The sequence below is a fragment of the Rhinoraja longicauda genome, chromosome 12, assembly GCF_053455715.1.
Source record: "Rhinoraja longicauda isolate Sanriku21f chromosome 12, sRhiLon1.1, whole genome shotgun sequence".
In the NCBI taxonomy this organism is placed as follows: domain Eukaryota; kingdom Metazoa; phylum Chordata; class Chondrichthyes; order Rajiformes; family Arhynchobatidae; genus Rhinoraja; species Rhinoraja longicauda.
The window spans coordinates 5887938-5902605 of NC_135964.1; the positions used below are offsets into that span (position 1 = coordinate 5887938).

Below are 14668 nucleotides of genomic sequence, written 5' to 3' on the forward strand. Positions count from 1 at the left end.
CATTATAATCCGTATACTAAAACTCACATTTGTTTGTTCCTGAACTACAGCCGAAACGGTACACGATAGCGCAAACATTTTAGACCCACCTTACCCACCGTCGTCCCTTTGGTGCTAATGGAAGAAGTTTCATCGAAATCGGTGTTATTTTTAAAAAAGTTATTCACGTTTTAAAGTTTAAATCTTATCTCCTAGGGAGGAAGTGGGGAGGATGGAGGATAAGGTGGGTTGGGGATGGAGTGGGGGGAGAGGAGGGAGGGGGAGATGGGGGAGGAAGGTGGAGGGAGGGAGCAGGGAGGGAGGAGGGGGGGGGGAGGAGGGGGGAGGGGGGTGGGAGGAGGGGGGAGGGGAGAGGAGAGAGGAGAGGGGAGGGGAGGGGGGGAGAGAGGGGGAGGGGGAGGGTGCTGCACCAATGCAGGAGAGGTTTGGGCCCAATGGGTCCACTTGGTCAAGTACAAAATAAAATGGAGTCTGTAGTTCAATTAAAGACACAGTCTATTGAAGATCCTATCTGCTCAGGTCAGTGCTGTGGCGTGTTCAAGAGCCTGATGGTTGCTGGGAAGAAGCTATTCATGATCGTGGTGGTCACAGTTTTCAGGGCCTAATGTGGGCAAATAGGATTAGGTCATCGTGGATGAGTTGGGCTGAAAGGCCCATTTCTGTGCTGTCCATTTCTATGACTTTATGATTTGGCAGACCAGACGCAAATGCTGAGTTCATGGACAACTCTTGGGTTCATATTCCAGTATTTTACACAAAAGATTTTATGATGCAAATTTCTAATTGGGTTTGAGGTAGGAATAAAGTTATTAGCCAATAAACTGATGGTTTTCAATGCACATTGTAAGTTATGCAGAATTAGTTTTAAATATTACATTGCAATTTCTTAGCTACGAATCAAATATTGTAGAGTGAGAAATAAAATAGAATAAAATCCTTGCTAATTCAACAACTGAAGATTTTAAATTCGTGATGCAACCAGAGAGCTGTGCTGAACTACTATCCACCTCTTTGGTGACCCTCGGACTATCCTTGATCCAACTTTGCTGGCTTTACCTTGCACTAAACGTTATTCCCTTATCATGTATCTATACATTGCAATTGGCTCGATTGTAATCATGTATTGTCTTTCTGCAGCCTGGAGAGCACACAACAAAAGCTTTTCACTGTACCTCGGTACACTCGACAATCTATATACTAAAACTCATTTGTTATCTTGTTTGTGTCTGAACTTCAGCCAAAACGGTACACGATAGCGCAACAATTTTAGGCCCACCTTACTCACCATTGTCACTTTAGTGATAATGCAAGTACTTTTATTGAAATCGGTGCTATATTTTTTAAGTTATTCACATTTTAAAGTTTAAAAGGAGGGGAGGAGGGAGGGGAAATGGGGGAGTGGGAGAGAAGGGAGGGGGGGTTGAGGAGAGAGGGGAGGGGGGGGGGAGGACAGGGTGCTGCACCAATGCAGGAGAGGTTTGGGCCCAACGGGTCCACTTTGTCTAGTAATAAATGAAACTAAACAGTGGTCTCTCTGACTCCGACAGGGAGTCAAACCATTGTCACAGGACGGGTAGCTTCTCTTTGAGCAAAACACTTGTGGTCACACTCACTAAACTTCCTTTGCCCTCGAACAAGGTTAATCCAGCAAACGGCTGGCCAGCGCAGTGGTTTGAATCATTGAGTACAAAAGAAAAAGAGTTGACATTGCTATTGTTATATGTGATCATTTTGCAGATCCTCGTTTGGCATACTCGAACTGAGAAACCAGTTCTCATTAATGAAGGGAAGAATGGATTCACTGATCCAAGAGTGGAAGTGTGACCTTTACTGAGACTGAAGGCATTTCCTGTAAGTCACAATTGAATGCATATTAAATGTTTAACATTTATCTACTTTGACTTTGGTCTGGACTTTGAAGATCCATTGCTTAAGTGAACTGGTTGCTGGCATCTAATTGTTTTCCCCACTCACGTATTTACACTTATTAAAGTTGTTAAGCTTTAACAAAAACAATGTTAGAACAACTTTGAATTTCAGACATTAAATGTAAAATTAGCTGGTTTTGGATACAGATCCTGAACAGCTTCAACTGCCAAATAATAACACAAAGAATATTATTATCCATTTTCTTAAAGTTTCCAATGCATTTACTACAGGGCAGATGATCACAACTGAACATTTGAACTCTAGATTCCAATTTATTGCACTTAAACGCAGGCAAGGCGGACCGAGCGAAGGTGTTCAGCAAATTCTATCTGTTTACCATCAACGTCCAAATGGGTGGAACATCAAGCAATGCAAACAATGCATTTTACATATTTCAATCTCTGGAACCTGGAGCTAATTCCAGCGCTGAAACTCAGGATAAATTTCTAGCTTCGCAATTTGTAAGGTGCTCAAACAAGAGGCCCCACGAAGGGGATTGGAAATGGTTCGAGTGATTTGAGAGAGGATATCAAACAATGGAGGACCTCCCCTCTGCGTGCAAAGTTTTAAACTCATTTTTAAAATGTAGAATGTTTCAAAGCTGATATTTATCTGTTCATGGATAAATGGCACCGAATGGACAGCAAAGCAGATTTCAAAATACCAATAAATATCTGTACATTGTTTTTAATAAGTCATTGCTATATATCACTTTAAGGCCATGAGAGTCCATGTGAACTTTACATTCATTATTCGTGCCGCCTACTCGACCACTTTCTCATGTTGCAGCCCTTCCTTAGGAGAAGATAGTCTTTAATATTGGGACGATTTGCAAAAATCTCATAAGCAGGTGCTTTATGAAGTGAGACCCAGTAGATTAATCTTAAACGTAATTAGGTTAAATCAGCTAAGGGGCAGCAAGGTAATTGACTCCAATCACAGTGAACCGCTTGCTGGAGAATACATGGATTGCCCAATGATCAGACGTGGGCAATGAAGAAAGAGAAACGTTTCACTTAGTTGCAGGTTACTTGCAAGCAAAGATCCTGTGTGATTCGATGAAGTCATAGAGAAGCCATAAAAAAGGACCAATATGAAATACAATACCCACAAGAAACAAGTGTAGTTTACTCGATCAACAAATTGATCTATTTTTAAAATATTTTTTGGGGCCATTGTGCAACAACTCTACTGCTATGCAGCTGTAAAGCAGAAGTCAAGGGTGTTTGGGTGTCTGATGGGTCACCAGATGTGTTCATAGTATTTTTGGTCGTACACTTGAGATTGGCTTGTAGAAGATCACAACTATGATGAACAAGCTCTGGGTTATTTCATGACGTGGCCATTGGTAGTGGTGTATAGTTCACATCCATAGGGGGTGGGGTGACTGCCAAGGTAGTCAAAGTGAATTTCCATGGCAGTTAATAAGGACAGCACTTCACTGTTTATTAACAACATGTGGTAAAACCTGCCAACAATTAACGGTGCGGAATAGTTCATGATTTACATCAAAAGGAACAGGATGTTTGCAGAGCTCCAGGGTGCTCTGGAGATAGCATTAATCTAGGCCCTGAGGGAATACAGACTCCCTTGGCAACAGCTTATGGATTTCTTACGTTAGTAATTTAACAGTAGCACTCCATAAGCATCATGATTTGTAGCCCAATAATGGAGAGGTCTTGTTCAATAACCCAGAAAAACAAACTCATCTCCAACCATCAGTAAATAGTCAATAGTCAAGTTTATTTGTCACATACACATAAATGTGCAGTGAAATGAAAGATTACCCAGAGTCCAACAATAAGAGCAATAAAAATAAGCAATAACACACACAACCAAAAAACCAACACCAAACAAAAAGAAACATCCATCACAGTGAGTCTCCTCCAGTCCCCTCCTCACTGTGATGGAAGGCCAGAATGTCTTTTCTCTTCCCCTGCCGTCTTCTCCCGCGGTCAGGCTGTTGAAGTTGCCACATTCCAGGCCGCACCGGACGGTGAAAGGTCCGCAGCGGGCCGACCCAAGCCACGCGATTCAGGATGGGCGAAGACGCTGCCGCTGCCTATGCCACTGCCGCTGCACGTCGGGGCGGTCGTGGCTCCCGACATTGAAGCCCCCGCCGGGCGGAGAAAATCCCGCGGCCTATTTCAGGCCGCGCCGGACGGTGAAAAGTCCACGGCGGGCCAACGCAAGCCCCGTGACTCGGGGCGGGCGAAGACGCTGCCGCTGCCAGAGCTCCCGATGTCGGCCCCCACCCAGGGGGTTGCGAGCTTCCGACGTCCACGTGGCCCGCGGCCGGAGCCTCCACAGGCGAGTCCCAGGTGGAGGCCACCAGCTCCAGGTGCATGGCCGGTGGTAGGTCGCAGCGGGAACGGAGACACGACCCAGAAACAAAAGGTCGCGTCTCCGTTCGGAAGAGACAATTTTACATTTACAGTTCCCATTCCCCCCCCATAGTACACAACCCCATTGTACAGGGCCCTAGTGTGACCGCACCTGGAGTACTGTGTGCAGTTTTGGTCTCCAAATTTGAGGAAGGATATTCATGCTATTGAGGGAGTGCAGCGTAGGTTTACTAGGTTAATTCCCGGAATGGCGGGACTATCATATGTTGAAAGACTGGAGCGACTAGGCTTGTATACACTGGAATTTAGAAGGATGAGAGGAGATCTTATCGAAACGTATAAGATTATTAAGGGGTTGGACACGTTAGAGGCAGGAAACATGTTCCCAATGTTGGGGGAGTCCAGAACAAGGGGCCACAGTTTAAGAATAAGGGGTAGGCCATTTAGAACTGAGATGAGGAAAAACTTTTTCAGTCAGAGAGTTGTGAATCTGTGGAATTCTCTGCCTCAGAAGGCAGTGGAGGCCAACTCTCTGAATGCATTCAAGAGAGAGCTGGATAGAGCTCTTAAGGATAGTGGAGTCAGGGGGTATGGGGAGAAGGCAGGAACGGGGTACTGATTGAGAATGATCAGCCATGATCACATTGAATGGCGGTGCTGGCTCGAAGGGCCGAATGGCCTCCTCCTGCATCTATTGTCTATTGTCTATTGAGGGCCCAAGGCTAGGACTTTATTCCTTGGAGCGCAAGAGAATGAGGGGTTATCTTACAGAGGTGTGTAAGATCATGTGAGGAATAGATAGGATAAATGTAGTCTTTCAGCCAGAGTAGGGGAATCAAGAAACAGAGGATACAGGCTTAAGGTGAGGGGGGAAAGATTTAATAGAAACACAAGGGACAATTTTTTTTGTACACAAAGGGTTGTGGGTACATGGAACGAGCTGCCAGAGAAGGTAGATGAGGCAGGTACTATTATAATGTTTTAAAAACATTTTGTGCAGGTACATGGATGGGTGTAGATGGGCACGTTAGGCCTAAAGGCCCTTGTCCATGCTGTGTGACCTTATGACCACCCTCCCTGCTATCCAACAATATCCTCAAATTTTGTGTCATCTGTGAACTTAATCACACTATCTGCATTTACATCACATTGCCAATTATAAATAACAATCAGCAGGGGTCCCAGCTGGGACTCTATTCCATGGAGCGCAGGAGGATGAGGATACATCTCTTTTCGAGATGTATAAGATCATGAGAGGAATAGATCGGGTAGATGCACAGAGTCTCTTGCCCAGAGTAGGGGAGTTGAGGAGCAGAGGACATAGGTTCGTGGTGAAGGAGAAAAGATTTAATAGGGATCCGAGGGGTAACTTTTTCACACACAGGGTGGTGGGTGTGTGGAACAAGGTGCCAGAGGAGGTAGCTGAGGCTGGGACTATCTCACCGTTTAAGAAACAGTTAGACAGGTGCATGGATAGGACAGGTTTGGAGAGATATGGACCAAGCGCAGGCAAGTGGGACAATCGTAGCTGGGACATGTTGGCCAGTGTGGACAAGTTGGGCCGAAGGGCATGTTTCCGCACTGTATCACTCTATGACTCTAATCCCTGCAGAATATCACTGGTCACAGGTTTTGTATCGTAAAAGTATCCTGTGAATTAACCCCAATCCCTCAACTATGTGGTTGCCCTATGATTACCCCCTACAAGGTTAAATCAAGAAGAATGCCAAACATTGCTGGGTAACAAGGGATGGGCAATACATCTGCTGCCAAGAATCGAGAATTAAAGAGTGGTGTTTCAAATGTGAAATACAAGGTTTTATGGAAGAGCTGTCTGTGGTTAGATTCAGTTCCAGGGTTGCCTGATTACTTTTCAGTTTCTCACTCATTCCCCACTCTCCTCGTGAGCCCTCACTGGAAACGTAGCCTTTCATCCCAGGTCGACCCTGAAACGCAGGTGTATTTCCATCTCAACTCAATGGTTGCTCATGTGCAGCAATCAGGAACGGAGATTAAGAGGAGGGATCCTGCTGCTAGTTTATCATTGATCTTATTTGTGGCATATCTATGATCAAGTACAAATGAGGCAAGTCAAATGACAGCAGAGGGGTAAATTGTCCTTCCATGAATCTTTCTGACAAACATTGTGCAATAGCAAACGCAAGAATGTACCCACCCATCCGTTCTAATCAAAGATATTGGAGCACTCCGCTGAGATCGCCTATACTGAAGTGTAGTACGCAAAGGAGCGTAACGTCCGCCATTTTAGTAGGCAAAACCCGCCGTTCGCTATGCCTCTCGTGGTGTAATCAGTGTTTTGGGGGAACAGTATGTGTGATGACACCATAAAAATGAAGAATATATCTCATCTATCAATTCACAGATTTTTGTTGTTTTTATTTTTAAAATGTTTCTGCAAGTTTCTGCCTACTAAAATGGCACCATGACATACTACGTTTTTTAGGGTAGAGTGGTTTATCTTGCTCTGCTCTATTATCTTTGGTTCTAATTCAGTTGCCTAATAAACTATTGTATGTTTGTTTGTAGCTACAGGCTTTAATAAATCCATCAAGACAGGGGTGGGGGAGGGGTTCATGTAGTTAGATCACATATTAATCAATGTATTTTAAATTATGTATCGTGTTCAATTTTAAACTATTTGAGTTTGCAAAATCTAATTTATATCAGGCCAACCCCTCTGAGAGAAAATCTGATTTCTCATTTTTTAATTATTCCATAGAATATACTTAATAGGTGAAATCTTCACAATCTCGTACATGAACATCTAAACAATCTACCAGCCCAGACTTTAGTTTATGCGATGAAGTGGAAAAAAGTATGAACAATGTTAAACCTAAGTATGAACAATGTTAAGCAGAGCAACTGATTTCCAACATTAAACGATCGTAGCAAATCAGGTGATCCGAATGAACTCAGCAGAATAGCCAGAATATGGTTCAATGATCAAATTGAATATGGTTCCATTCAAAAACAAAGTTTTTTGGTTCAATTCGAAAACAAAGCTTTCTTGAATCATATATTAGTAGAATTTCACTGCTCTTGACAACTTAGTATTGTGCGGAAGCAATAGTTTCAACATTGTGCCAGGTCACACTGCGTTTGCCAGTTCAGGTCTTCCTGAACGTTTCACCATTTGGCCAGATACCACCAACCTACCTGCCTCTCCACACCTTGTTCCATTCTATTCCTGCTCCTTGTTCCATTCTGTAAATATTAATCCATCTTACTTCTTATTATTTCAGGTATCACGTGAAGGTGTTCTGCAGATTGGCCTATACCATGACAATGTTTCAAGCCATACACGTCTTCTGTATGTGTAAGAAGGAACTGCAGATGCTGGTTTAAACCGAAGAGAGACATAAAAAGCTGGAGTAACTCAGCGGGACAGGCAGTCGAGATCCTAAACGTCACCCATTTCTTCTCTCCAGAGATGCTACCTGGCCCGCTGAGTTACTCCAGCTTTTTGTGTCTACCTCCAAATGTTCTGTATATTTGATTTAAAGTGTCCTACTAAATCACTACTGTACAGTGTGTTTTAAATTATTACTTGTTTCTAGCTGATTATTTTCATCATTCTCCCAGATCATCCACTTCTACAGAACTGGACCTGGAGAGTCACCAACAAGAGGATATAGCTACGAGATGAGGCAGGCCGTTTAAAACAGAGGCGTAGAGAAGTTTCTTCTCAGGGGGTAGCGAATCTCTGGAATTTCTCTGGAATATAGATGCATATTTTGAAATTAAGGGCTATGGGGAACTGGGGCAAAAAGAGAAGTTGAGGTCAGTAAATCAGTCATGATCATATTGACCGGCAGAGCAGGCCTGAAGGTTTTGGTAGCTTACGCCTGCTCATATTTTCTTGTGGACATTGGCCACAACTTTGACAAGAATGGATTTTTCTTCCAAAGATCAATATATTGATGGAATGAGCATATAACCTTATTCTACAAAGGAGGGCAGGTATTGCAACTAGTTCCCTGTTTATACTTGATTAAACATAAATCATAATCTATTAATAGGTGAACAATCAACATTCAGTCTCGGTGTTTTTAAAACCCAGTTTCCTCTTTCGACATGGAGTACATTATCTTGCTGCACAGTTGTGCCGCAAGAGAGCTACGGGCAAAGCCAGCTTTTATTGAGCATCCCTAATTGCCTTTCAGAAAGTGATGGTCTGCCATGTTCTTGAAACGCAATGTAGGGGCTGAGCACAACTATGTAGCTCACTCTGCCTTTACAAAGGACATCAAAATGGGGGAAATGTGGAATCATACATAGGCCAGACCAGGTAATGACAGTAGTGAACCAAATTATTTTTTTACACAAAGTTGTTGTGTATATCAAATTTTCATATTATTAATGAAATAGCTGTGGCGAGATTGAATTCATAAACCTGGATTGTTAGTCCAGGCCTCTGGATCGCTAGTCTGGCAATTTAACTGCAGTGCTACTATTACGCCAATTACATTAGCACGGGTTCACTGCTGCTCCTTTGGTCAAGATTTGGCACATTGCGATAACTTGAACAAAATAGAAGTCTTGTTTTAATTTTAGTTTGCAGACTTTGATGAGATTTTACATTAACTGTAGGCAACTTGCAATAAGTATACAATGAAGGGCACTGAAATGTCAAAGGAAGACTTGTTAAAAAAGTCGGCTACTTTTGTTTTAATATTTAACAATTGAATGATTGCAGCCCCATCCCATTCGATTGCTTGGCAACATAGCGCAGCACTTAACAAAAATAAAACAATCGAATATTGGGCCAAAACAGGAGATTGCGATCTCTGCAAGTTGTGCGGTATCTTTACAGAACATTAACCTGATGATATTGGCATGTTGTGTTTGCTTTTGCACAGCATAAATCTAGGTGTAAGAGTTGTTGCCAAGAAGCCTGACATGATTAATCTTTAATATACAGCTATGAAGAAATTTCAGATGATTTCAAACTCTGTGCTCTAGAAAGCAGAGTAAGCATGCATGCCCAGGTGCGGTGCCCAAAACAAGTAATCAATGACACGGATAGGAAAATATTCATTTTATCGAAGGCCATAAAAGCTACATTGAAGGATGAACATTTAAATTGCTGCAGAATTGATTTAAACAAGAAATTCTATGCTTACAATAGATAAGTGTCCAGTGAGAGAGCTGGATGGTGGAAGCAAAACATTGTGAGTGTTCTAAATAGAGCCAAATATTCTAATGAGAGTCAAACATTGCTGTTTCCTTGCTAAAGTTGCAGCAGGGATCATTTGATGACATTGCTACAATGAGAACTTGTGGCTGCAATGGGAAGTTGCTATTCTATTAATCTTGGCTGAAATTAAGCCTTTCGATCTTTCACCTGCTAACTAAACAAAGCCACATACACCATTTAAAGATCCTCCTGATCAGAAAATAGTAATCTTCCTTTGCACAATTTCAGTATGTAGTTATCAGCACTCGAACAAAATAAGTATGTGCATGGAAAGAAGAACAGGCAGTGGAGATTCTGACCGCAATGTTAATCATGTTAGTAACTTCATGAATAAAATGAAAAAACTCTTAATTGAATCATTGTGCTGCTGATCCGATATGACCATCCATTAACACAGAAACATTATACAATGGTCCAGAGTCTAGAATGTAAGCCATTTTGTCCTTTTTTTCTCACTTCCTTCTACTCAAAATATGTTGGCAAAAAGAACATATTGGAAGTACATAATTACAAGCTGATTTGACAGCATTTGATAACAAAAAGAAAAAGAAAACAGACATAACAATTTAATTGGAATCAAATCAAACAGGGAGAGAAACATTGAATGAAAGTAGGAAAAATCAATGTTAAAATTCACAACACTTTTACTACCTGTAGAAATGAGTTTCCAAAGGGGTTTCTTCTTTCGGAGGCAGAGAGATTGAGAGATAGAGGCAAAAATCTCTCACTAAAACAAGTGTTTCCACTGTCAAGAAACCAGCCATCTCTCTCCTGAGATGCTGCCTGACCCACTGAGTTACTCCAGCATTTTGTGTCTACCTTCGATTTGAACCAGCATCTGCAGTTATTTTCCTAGCCATCGACCTCAGATAGACTAGCAGTAAGCACGCACGCTTACAAATGTGACAAAAATCATGCTACAAGTCTCAGATCTTTTTGCAACAGTGGTTAAATCAAGGGGTTTTAAAAGTATTTTTGAATTAAGCAACGTAAATAACACAGAACTAAGAGTTTTGCAGAACAACTGCCACTGTGGTACATCTTCTGGTAGGACTGAATGAAACGGGGTTTGCCCCAGTGATCCACAATCGTATCATGAAGGTCGAGCAGAGGTTTCAGAACTTCAATGTCTGGTGCAGATAACTACGACAACCATGCAGCTTAGCTTAGTTTAGAGATGGTTGAGTGATCCCTGTGGAAACAGGCCCTTCACAGGGAGAAAGTACAAACTCCATACAAACAGCACCTGTAGTCAGGATCGAACCCTTGTCTTTCATGCTGTGAGGCAGCAGCTCTACCACTGTGTCGCATACATTCCAGCTTGGGGGATGAAAAGCCTGTAATTGAGGCCTGATGCCTATCGCAACCTATGAGCTGACAACAGTGTGAAATCAATCTTCACTCACTCTTGCAGCACCACCCCTAAAATCAAACTCTCCTTCAGGTGATAGGATACACCTGACTGAGGACTGGCTTGAATCTCAGTATTTCTGTCTACAAGTTCTTAGTTTACCTCCTGCCTCAGACCGACAAAAAAGGCAACTGACAGAAAAGTTATTCTGTTTGGTTGATCCCCTCCTAATTCCAATACATTCTTTTAACCTAGAACTTAATTGTTACACTGATGCACACTCAAAAAAGTGAGTGAAAAAGTACACTTACAATTCACAGTCCAAAATTCAAGCGCTGGAAGTATTTCGCTAGTCGGCAGCATCTCTGGAGAAACAGTTGACATTTCAGGTCTTGGACCCTTCACCAGAAGTGGGAAAGGGAGAAAGAGGTTCATTTATAGCAGAACTGGGGCAGGTGGAACAAAGGATATTTCTCTGATAAAGTGAAAGTGGCTGACCTTATGTGACAATTAAGGACAGCTAAGACAGATGAACCATCTATGTGTGATGTGTTGCTAATATTGCATGATTTGTACTACTGGAGCAAACCTGCCTAACAAGGAAACTCATGATAGCTGGCAAAAAAATGGCCAGTTCCCGTAAAATAAATACCAAGTCAGCAGTGGTATTCAATATCAAATCCTGCAGGTTTCGATTTATTATTGTCACATGTATCAGGTTACAGTGAAAAGCTTGCATGTTATCCACAAACAGATGTACCATACAAAGATACAATCAGTTCAAACTCAACTACAATAGAGAGAGTGCAGCCTATAATTCTCAGAATTGTAGGGCTACAGTTCCTTAAAGTCCAATGTCCTGCATGGGGTAGAGGTGAATCAAAGTGTCTTATGGAAGGCTAGCTTAAGGAAGGACCATTCACTAGCCTGATAATGAAGGGGAAGAAGCTGTTCCTGACTGTGGTATAAGAAAATAACTGCAGATGCTGGTACAAATCGAAGGTATTTATTCACAAAATGCTGGAGTAACTCAGCAGTCCGCCTTAACCAACCTGATCTCCCGGTGGCTGAGCACTTCAACTCCCCCTCCCACTCCCAGTCTGACCTTTCTGTCATGGGCCTCCTCCAGTGCCATAGTGAGGCCCACCAGGAAATTGGAGGAACTCATATTTCGCTTGGGCAGCTTGCAGCCCACTCATATTTCGCTTGGGCAGCTTGCAGCCCAGCGATATGAACATTGACTTCTCCAACTTTAGATAGTTCCTCTGTCCCGCTCTTCCCCTCCCCCTTCCCAGTTCTCCCTCTATCTTCCTGTCTCCACTTATATCCTTCCTTTGTCCCGCCCCCTGACATCAGTCTGAAGAAGGGTCTCGACCCGAAACATCACCCATTCCTTCTCTCCTGAGATGCTGCCTGACCTGCTGAGTTACTCCAGCATTTGGTGAATAAATACCTTCGATTTGTACCAGCATCTGCAGTTATTTTCTTACACCACAGTCAGGAACAGCTTCTTCCCCTTCATTATCTGACTAGTTTCCAAATACACAGGACAAGATGTTAGAAATCCAAAGTGCCAAATGTCAACGTGGTAATGGGACGCTTATGCACTCACCTATGCTCCTCCGATGTTGGGAAAGTCTAGGCAGACACGTCATTGGGGTTATCAAGTGGGCACCTACTTTCATCGACGTTTTGCTGATTGGACCCACGACGTCTCCAGTAGGCTCAGCAGTGCATTCTGGCGTCCCAGAACCACCCCCCTCTGCATCTGCCTAGCCGGCTTATTTGGGAGACCAGATGGGGTCTTTCCTCTTCAGCCAGCCTAATATAGAGGCATATTAGTTAAAATCTCATTTTTTACCCCCATCAGAAAGATAAGAGGAAATAGGGTCAAGGTGAGACCATGGAGTTTCAAAGCAGATTGAATGGCAACTTTTTTTTGTTGGAGGGGGTAGAGTAGGACACCAACACTATGTTTTGCTTTCAGAAACTGTAGCTTTCTTGATTAAAACTGTGGCTGTAAACTACTGATATCCAAAAATGATTTAAACTAATAAAGACAGTTCAACCCTTTCAATGGGTCTTAAGTCATTTAGTTCTGCGACACGATTTAAAAGTCTGAACTAATCATTTGCTCCACCTCTACACTGGAGTAGGATTGCCGATGTTTACTGAGACTGACACAATTGGTTGTACACTGAAAACATGCTTGAGTTCTTGCTGATTCTGAATTAATTGGTGCACCCATTACTGCTTTTAACAATGCACAAAAAAAAGCAACTTACCATCATGCACCATTAAAATTGTTACAACTGTGCTCAATGCGTTAAGGCAAAAGATTACTGACTGTGAGCAAATGTATTAAAAATAAACTGACAATCAAATCTCTTGCAAGTCGTTCAATTATTAGCAATTTTGTATAATCTTGTGTAAATTGATATGTTTATTTATTAGGATTAACCTATCGGGCCCTTGCACGGCGGACAAGGTCACGACCCCTGACCGGTACTGGTGCCACACAACACCTTCTGGAGTACAACCAGTGTGCTGGAGGCGAGCACTTACTATGGCTGCCAGTACAGTCTTCTGCCCCAGCAGCCATTGAATTGTTACCGTTTTTTGCCAGAATTCTGCCAGAGACTCTGAAGCCAAAATCACCACTAAACTTGCAACACCTCAGTCCCAACCAAAAATCTTTATGAATGGCACCACATATTTACAGTGCTTAATCACATCAGGCTGCGTAACTTCATCCCAATAAACTTAGTACAGCTGCAAACCTCACGCTACATACCACATCACGCATGCACTGCCTGTTGAACCATGTCAATCTCACCACCCCAGTATAATCCACAACACTTCTTCATTCTTGTAGAAGACAAGTTTCTGCAATCAGAGGCAGCAAGAACTAGTGAAAATGGGAGAGACTTTCCTGCAGGGCCAGAGCCCCATGGAGGACACAATGTCGGTCATTGTCAGAGAGACATTGGGCAGGGCTGGATGAACATTTGAATTGCCAAGGCATAAAAGACTATAAATGAAGTACTGTAGATGAGATTAATATAGCTAGGTTGTTGATGATCAGCAGGACATGATGGGCCAAAGGGCCTGTTAGAAACATAGAAACATAGAAACATAGAAAATAGGTGCAGGAGTACCCTTCGAGCCTGCACCGCCATTCAATATGATCATGGCTGATCATCCAGCTCAGTAACCTGTACCTGCCTTCTCTCCATACTCCCTGATCCCTTTAGCCACAAAGGCCACATCTAACTCCCTCTTAAATATAGCCAATTAACTGGCCTCAACTACCTTCTGTGGCAGAGAATTCCACAGACTCACCACTCTCTGTGTGAAGAAATGTTTTCTCATCTCGGTCCTAAAAGACTTCCCCCTTATCCTTAAGCTGTGACCCCTGGTTCTGGACTCCCCCAACATCGGGAACAATCTTCCCGCATCTAGCCTCTCCAAACCCTTAAGAATTTTATATGTTTCTATAAGATCCCCCCTCAGTCTTCTAAATTCCAGCGAATATAAGCCTAGTCTATCCAGTCTTTCTTCATATGAAAGTCCTGCCATTCCAGGGATCAATCTGGTGAACCTTCTCTGTACTCCCTCTAAGGCTAGAATGTCTATAAGGCTAGGTGCTATATTCCTCTAAATCAGAGATTCCTCTATGATTCTATGAAATGCTACTTGACTGCTGAGTGTTCTCACTATCCTTTATTTTTTGTTTCAAATTCTGTTTTTCCTTTTTCCTTTTGGAAATAAAGGCCAAAACATCATTTGACATACAGCATTTTAATTGTCTATGTTTAATGCATC

The 14668-nt window shown here is 42.6% G+C and overlaps 1 protein-coding gene across 1 annotated transcript in view; it reads left to right on the plus strand.

Moving 5' to 3' along the window:
- Window positions 1–13227, plus strand: part of LOC144598679 (galactosylgalactosylxylosylprotein 3-beta-glucuronosyltransferase 1-like) — a 104597-nt gene extending 91370 nt beyond the window's left edge. Inside the window, exons 5-6 of the mRNA XM_078408931.1 lie at window positions 1738–1851; window positions 7538–13227. Coding sequence (XP_078265057.1) covers window positions 1738–1824 — 87 coding nt within the window. The 3' untranslated portion in view covers window positions 1825–1851; window positions 7538–13227. The remainder of the gene's footprint in view (window positions 1–1737; window positions 1852–7537) is intronic.
- Window positions 13228–14668: the final 1441 nt, after the last annotated feature.